This window comes from Myiozetetes cayanensis, unplaced genomic scaffold (genome assembly GCF_022539395.1).
Source record: "Myiozetetes cayanensis isolate MyiCay16 unplaced genomic scaffold, myiCay2020 scf10, whole genome shotgun sequence".
NCBI classification, from domain to species: Eukaryota; Metazoa; Chordata; class Aves; order Passeriformes; family Tyrannidae; genus Myiozetetes; species Myiozetetes cayanensis.
In genome coordinates, this window is record NW_026086605.1 from 3,996,265 (window position 1) to 4,003,604 (window position 7,340).

At 41.1% G+C, this 7,340-nt stretch overlaps 1 protein-coding gene and 1 long non-coding RNA gene across 3 annotated transcripts; both read left to right on the forward strand.

The window, feature by feature from the left end:
- The first annotated feature begins 9 nt into the window (after nucleotides 1-9).
- BCCIP (BRCA2 and CDKN1A interacting protein) lies at nucleotides 10-7,168 on the forward strand. The gene is made up of 7 exons (XM_050305376.1): nucleotides 10-285; nucleotides 2,430-2,504; nucleotides 2,994-3,074; nucleotides 3,708-3,803; nucleotides 4,236-4,423; nucleotides 5,532-5,709; nucleotides 6,812-7,168. The coding sequence occupies exons 1-7, from the start codon at nucleotides 157-159 to the stop codon at nucleotides 6,980-6,982; spliced, it is 918 nt and encodes a 305-aa protein (XP_050161333.1). The 5' UTR covers nucleotides 10-156; the 3' UTR covers nucleotides 6,983-7,168.
- LOC126634749 (uncharacterized) lies at nucleotides 542-2,423 on the forward strand. Of its 2 annotated transcripts, none has more exons than XR_007627426.1 (3): nucleotides 542-567; nucleotides 649-811; nucleotides 971-2,423. It is a non-coding gene; the product is annotated as an uncharacterized LOC126634749 (long non-coding RNA). The 2 variants fall into 2 exon arrangements; XR_007627425.1 differs by having other exon boundaries at nucleotides 649-731; nucleotides 812-2,423.
- Nucleotides 7,169-7,340: the final 172 nt, after the last annotated feature.

Genomic DNA, 7,340 nt, shown 5'->3' on the forward strand with positions numbered 1-7,340 from the left:
GCGGTCCGGGCAGTGTTGTCGTGTACACGCACACATCACACGCCGCCTTTCCCAGCGCCGCGCACCGGCCGCCCTCTCTGTCGCGACACACGGTGACATCGGGTGACGTTGGGTGACATCCCGGGCCCGCCGTCGCTCCCCGCAGCCACACGGGCCATGGCCACGCCGGCCAAGCGCAGGGCCCCGGGCCGCGGCCCCGACAGCGACTCGGGATCGGCATCGGGATCGGGGTCCGGGGAATCGGACGGCTCGGAGGGCTCGGACTCGGAGGAGCCGATCGATGAGGTGATGAGGAGAGGGCAGCGGGGCCGGGAGGGCGCTTGGGGGATGTTTGGGGCGATATTTGGGGGGATGTTCGGGAGGGAGGATGTTGGGGAGAGTGTTAGTTTAGGAGAATGCTTGGGAAGGTGTTTAGGAGGATGTTTGGGGGGATGGATGTTGGTGAAGATGTTCAGGAGGGTGTTTGTTTAGGGGGATGCTTGATAAGGTGTTTAGGAGGATATTTGGGGGAATGGGTGTTAGTGAAGATGTTCAGGAGGGTGTTTGTTTAGGAGGATGCTTGATAAGGTGTTTAGGAGGATGTTTGGAGGGGATGGGTGTTCGTGAAGATATTTAGGAGGGTGTTTGTTTAGGAGGATGCTTGGGAAGGTGTTTAGGAGGATGTTTAGGGGGGATGGATGTTCGTGAAGATGTTTAGGAGGGTGTTTGTTTAGGAGGACGCTTAGGAAGGTGTGTAGGAGGATGTTTAGGGGGAATGAGTGTTCCTGAAGGTGTTTAGGAGGGTGTTTGTTTAGGAGGATGCTTGGGGAAGGTGTAGGAGGATGTTTAGGGGGGATGGATGTTGGTGAAGATGTTTAGGAGGATATTTGTTTAGGAGGATGCTTAGGAAAGTGTGTAGGAGGATGTTTGGGGGGATGGATGTTCGTGAAGGTGTTAGGAGGGTGTTTGTTTAGGGGGATGCTTGGGGAAGGTGTTCAGGAGGGTGTCTGGGTACCAGCAGTGCCAGTCCAGAAGTTCAGCATGTGTTAGGTCAAACCAGGGCAGTGCCCATTCAATGTGGCAGACGTTTCTAGCAAAGGGGAAATGTGCTTTTCCATCATGTTCCTACAACTGATAACACAATTAAACCTACACTTCTTACCAGGATATGGGGTTTTTTTAAAGATTGGGTTTGTGGGTTTTTTATTTGCTAACTTAAGTAAGGCCTGAGCTAAGATAAAGGAACATAATCAACTAAAAGTGAAATCCTGGTGAACACAGTCACTGCTGCAAAATATTTAATTTAAAATGTACCAGCTTAGAATCCACAGATACTTCTATTCTTGGCCTTTTTAAGCCCTGTGAAAATAACAGATTGCCTTATCTGAAGATTTTAGTAGGAGTTCAGAGTCAGTGCACAGAAGCACAGAATCATTTAGGCTGGAAAAGCCCTCTGAGACCATTGAATGGGCACTGCCCTGGTTTGAGCTAACATATGTTGAGGTTCTGGACTGGCACTGCTGGTGCTGTGTGTCCTGTTCAGTGTTTGTAAACTGGTAAAAGACACTTCACTACTGTTTCAACACTAAAAAATTGAAGCTAATGACTATAATCCTTTCTTTTTCCTCCTTTTTCTTAAAAGTGCCCAACATCCCTGCACAATGTGGGTAGGACAGTGGGTTTTATTGAGTTGTGGATGAAGTTTCTTGAGTCTTCAGTGACAAGGGTTTTGAGGATGGTTTCTGTGTGTCCTGCACTACTGTGCTTTCTTTTCAGTTCATCTGGATAAAATTTGCAATATAACACTTATTTTAATTTAGTAGCCCAGCTTTTGAGGGTGATATATCACTCTTACATCTGTTTCAGTTTTTAAGTCTTGATATAAAGATATATTGAGTTTCCATAAATTCTTGTATAAGACTTCAAGATGTGCTTTGTAAAGTAAAGAAATGTACTGAGCATTTATAACTGTGCAGACTTAGAACTTTGTGAAGTAATATTTTAAGGGCATTTTTAATTTTGCCATATCAAGCCCTTCCCTTCAACTCCTAACAGCTTGCTTTGCAGGCTCTGGCTTTGCTTTGGAAGAAACATGGAGGGAGGAGATGAAACCCACAGCAGCAAGCTAGGACACACCAAAATACATGATGAGTCTGTATTTGCCTTTTTTTTTAAATAGGTGAAATAGACCTTAAAGCTCATCTTGTTCCCCCTGCCCTGGGCAGAGGTACCTTACGCTATCCCAGGTTGTTCCAAGTGCCATCCAACCTGAACATTTCCAGGGATGGGGCAGCCACAGCTGCTCTGCTTCTTTCACAGAAGAGACGATAACTGACAATTGCTGAGGTCACTGAAACATGGAAATAAGTTTTATTTCTGGTATTTACCATTACTTGTCTTCAAGGTTCTTGCCAAGTGTGTTTGATATTCTCTATTTTACTTCCCCACAGGAAGTGAACATTGAATTTGAAGCACATTCCATATCAGACAATGACTACAATGGGATAAAGAAGTTACTGCAACAGGTACTTTGACTACCTATTAGCTTGGTTGGTATGTCCACTGTGATGAATAATATCTAAAGAGTTAAGCAGAGATATCAGTTCACATTTTCTGTATTGATTTATAGTTTGACTCTTCTTCAGCTCATGGAGATTAAATAGTTACAGCTGCATGTGAACGTGTGTCTCCTAAACCATGGTTTCAGTAAGTTGGCCCAGTGAAATATTGGATTATTCTTTCACAGTGTGTACATCTTTCTGTCCTCATAATGTTAATTGCTGCCCAGAAAACCTTGTGTGTGGAGGGTCCAGGAGAAAGCACTTCAAGAAGCTGATTTTTAGTCTTTACAGTATTCTATTGAAGCAAGTTAATTAAAATCCTCACTAAATAGAAATTAAAAATGGAACAGAGTATTCCATTACAACTTAGAGACATTTCTAACTTTATTTTCTAAGTGGCCCATGATATGTTGTCAGTGCCTAAAACTTAATATTTTATTTCCTGTCTTCCAGTTGTTTCTAAAAGCTCCTGTTAACACTGCTGAGTTAACTGATATATTAATACAACAGAATCATATTGGAAGTATTATCAAGGTAAGGCAGAATTTATGTTTGTAAGTACAGTACAATAATTGTTGTTGAAATGACATAATTCCTGTATTTCAGAGGCAGATGCTTTAATTGGTATCTTGCTTTTTGGCTTTAATTTGTATCTTGCTTTTTGGCTTCGAGGGTAATTCTTTTATGGGAGCTGAAATTTTCTGTGCCTACTTGCAACCATGACCCCCCAGTTCTTTCCCCAGATTTTTTTATTGTGGAGTTTTGCTGAGCTCTGTGTCCCACTCCCTGTCAAAGCTTTATTGCTCTGTGGGTTTTAAGGCATTGCAGGTTTGCTTCCCTGCTTTAGAAACTGCAGAAAATTGCTTTTGCTTAAGGTATTGCCGTGCCTTGGACCGAGATGCTGCTTATTGAATGTGAGCTATCAAATTTTAGTGCCTTTCAAAAGCCCCTGCTGCAGAAGATGCACGAGCAGGCTTTATATAAAGCTGGCTCTGAGAACACCCAAGATGTTCAGTGAAGCAGCACCAGAATTTGCAGGTTGTGCTTTGCACAGATCACCTGGGTGGTTGCAATCTGCTGAGCACCTCCTGGAAAGACAAACAGCTTTTGCTGCAGAGTGGAAATAGAATGTCAGTCTGAGTTGTTGCTTCTTCTTTCTTTCAACAGCAAGCAGAAGTCCAGGAGGACAGTAGTGACGATGATGATGAAGATGACGATGAGGTCTTTGGTTTTATAAGCTGCCTGAACTTAACAGAAAGGAAGGTTGGTATTCCTCATTAACATCTAGCTAGTGATAAATGAGGCTGCATCCTGCTTTCTGCCCTGTAGGACAAGCCTGGACAGCTGGATCAGGATTTTGAGTTCCACTATGGGGTCATAAAAGTCACTTGTGACTTAGATTTTGTTGTTGTTGTTGTAGTAACTTGCTGAAGGTCAGACATAAAGCAAAGAGCTACAACCAGATCCAGTAATTCCAGGGTAACTGGGCTGTCAGTCTCTTGTGTTTCCCCACTTTGATCCCCCTCAGTTTGGAGTTTTGCTGTGGAGCGCTCGGTGTTCCCACCAGCTGCCAACTTCTGCTTGCCCTCAGCACCAGGCCTGCAGGAAACCCCCCCTAGAAGTGGGCATTCAAGGTTTTCTTGTGCAAATATTTGTTCTGCAAGGTGAAGAAAACACACCCCTTTTTGATTGCAGGGTACCCAGTGCGCTGAGCAAATCAAAGAGCTGGTTCTGAGCCGCTGTGAGAGGAGCTGCGAGCAGCGCGTGGTCGAACAGCTGAGCAAACTCCTGAGCGACAGCACAAAGCCCGTGGGGCTCATACTCAGTGAAAGGTTCATCAATGTTCCACCCCAGATTGCTCTGCCCATGCACCAGCAGCTCCAGTAAGTTTGTTGGGTTGGTTGTTTGTTTTTTTTTTTTTCCTGACACGATGTTGACTAGCACTTCGTTTTGTTTTTTTGGCAGAAATCTTATGTATATGGAGCTGTGTTAAGACAGGGGGTACTATATCTATAAGTAAGGCATGAACAAAAAAGATTGATTTAATCTCATATAATGCCTTTAGTTAATTTTTAAAATTTTCTTTGTATCTCCAGGCTTTGGAAACTCTTTTTACTTTAGCATATAAAAACCCTTAAAAATATAAAAATAATTACGAAAGAAGAGGATATAATTTAAAAATATGTGCCTTTCTACTGCAGAAATAGGCTGTGTAGCTTATATTTAGCTGTGTTTATTTTGTCTTTGTATTGTGGATTATTTTCGTATTGATCTGGGAAAATGTAAAAATGAGAACTTTTTGTAGGGTGTAGGAGAACTTTTTAAGAGCAACTTGGATGTTTCTTCTCATGTGTTAATGCCTGGCTCTGGAATGGAACATTTGGATTGAGGGACAGGCTCATTTAAGCAATTAAAGAGACCTTTAAGGAACTCTGACTTGGATTTGTAGGGTGGGGTTGGTCAGGAAGGTTTTTAGAGGAAAAAAATGAGGTGCTTGAAGGCTGAACTTTGAGGTCACCACAAATACAGCACTTGGGACGGCTCAAATTCAGATTCCAGCCTCTTTCTCCTAAAGATTTTGGAGTGTTTTAGTGACAACATGTCTAACACAAGGGTGGGCAAGAGTTATTTTCTGTGTCGTCAGTCGTAATTCCTCGTGGAAGTGATAATGTGATGCATTTTTAAGGAGAGTTGCACTTAGAATCACTTCACAGACTCTCTACCATGAACAAGATTCTGGGGGAAAAAGGCTTATCTTGTGAGGTGTGGAAAGACATCAATACTTTTATTGTTTGAAAGTGCAAATAGTGTATTTATGTGCTAGAAATAAAGGTGCAAAATGTATTTTCTGAGGCACTCATAAAATAATAGGCTGCAATGTGAATATCCTTTCTATAGTAATGCATTGTAAGGTTTATTATATGCTTGTTTAGGATTTAAATTGTGCATGTAAACATATTTTTAAATGTGTAAATGTTTATTTATCTTTAGGAAAGAGCTGGCTGAGGCACAGAGAACAAACAAACCCTGTGGGAAGTGCCACTATTACCTTCTTATCAGCAAAACCTTCACAGAAGCCACAAAGAGCAATGCTAAGAGGAGGGAAGGCAGAAATCAGCAAAAAGAGGAATTAATGTTTGCAAATGCAGAGGAAGAATTCTTTCATGAGGTAACACATGTGATACTTTCAATTCAAAATGTTGACTTTTCTTTACATGTCACCCAAAAACAAGTGTTTTACCTCAAATTCAAGAGGAGATTTTTTAAAGATGCAATCACAACTCTTTTTAGATTAAATCCAGGTTTTTTTAGAGTAGTGTTGAGAGATGAGCAGTGAGGCTCTTTTTGTGTGTTGATTTGTGTTTCCTTCTGGTCACCTGTTACTTTCAAAATCTACTCAGAAAAAACAAACTTCTGAAGATCCAAACAAATAGCTCTCACTTCCCTTTTGTGTCTCTTCTACTCAGGGCAAGTATATTAATAAGAAGTGCTAAAATACTGAGATGAAAACATTACTTCCTCTCTCCTAAGGCAACCTGTCTGCACAGTTCTGCTCCCAAACCAAATCAGGGGAGGGGAAGTCACAGGAAATTAAATTAAAATCGTGCTTTGAAATGCAATGAATTGTTCATTGTGGGGTGTTTTGTTTTGTTTTTTTTTCTTTTTCCCAAGCTTTAAAAATCCTATTCTGCAATATTATTGGACTCAAACCAAAGATGCTTTTCTTTTTTTAGCAGTCTCTAAAAAAAAAAAATTAATTTTAAACATTATGGAGGGTGTTAGATGAAGTGGGTTCTCTGCACTTAATAATGTGTATGTGTTAAATTAGCGTTGGAGTCTATATCCTCCCTGATCACACAGAAGGTTAATTAGATTGCCATGAAATAGTATGGAATGTGGTGAGGCAGACACTTGCAGCCATATAAAACAGAGAGAAGCCTTTTTGCACTTGGCAGTTATTCTGTTCCTTAAAATTATGACCAGGAAATCTATTATAACCAGACTTGGAATTGAGTAAAGATGTAGGGCTTCCATTGCTCATGTTGTTCATGTTTTAGAGTTTATTATGAATCACATAAATCCTGTGAAAATCAGGTAGTTTAAAACACTTAATAGTAGAATTTTTTTGGTGGACCTTTGGAGATGGTGGAAAAAATCTTCTTAATAAGCCTGGCATAATAGGTCCATTATTTTTGCTTTGTTTAGCTGATGTGTTGTCTTCATGCTAGTGAAAAATTTCAACCTGAATGCTTTTTCTTTGTGTTGTTCAGAAAGCCCTCCTGAAGTTCAACTACTCTGTGCAAGAGGAAAGCGACACCTGCTTGGGTGGCAGATGGTCCTTTGATGATGTACCAATGAAGCCTTTGAGGACTGTTATGATAGTTCCAGCTGATGGAATTAATGCCATTATGGAGAAACTCAAGGACTACCTCTCACTGTGAGCTCCCCTGCAAACACCAGGTTTTTATAAGGCAGCCCTGCAGAACTCTGACTTCACAATATTTTCACAGATGACTCCTCTGTGCTCCTAAGAACAGCCACCAAATTAATATTTTTTAAATATTTCGTCCTGTTTTACTTTGGTATCATCATCAAGCAGCCAATAAAATCCCCATGTCAAAAGAAAACTCGAAGACCTGCTCAGTGTATTTTTAACCAAAACCAGATCTTGTGTTTTTGTTATGAAATAATGGATGCCACTCCTTTTGTCGAGAAAAGTGCTTTTTCTTTATGTTTCTTCTGTCAAACACATTTATGTCAGAGGTTTGAAATAATTACATGTGTCAGGGTGGGGATGTA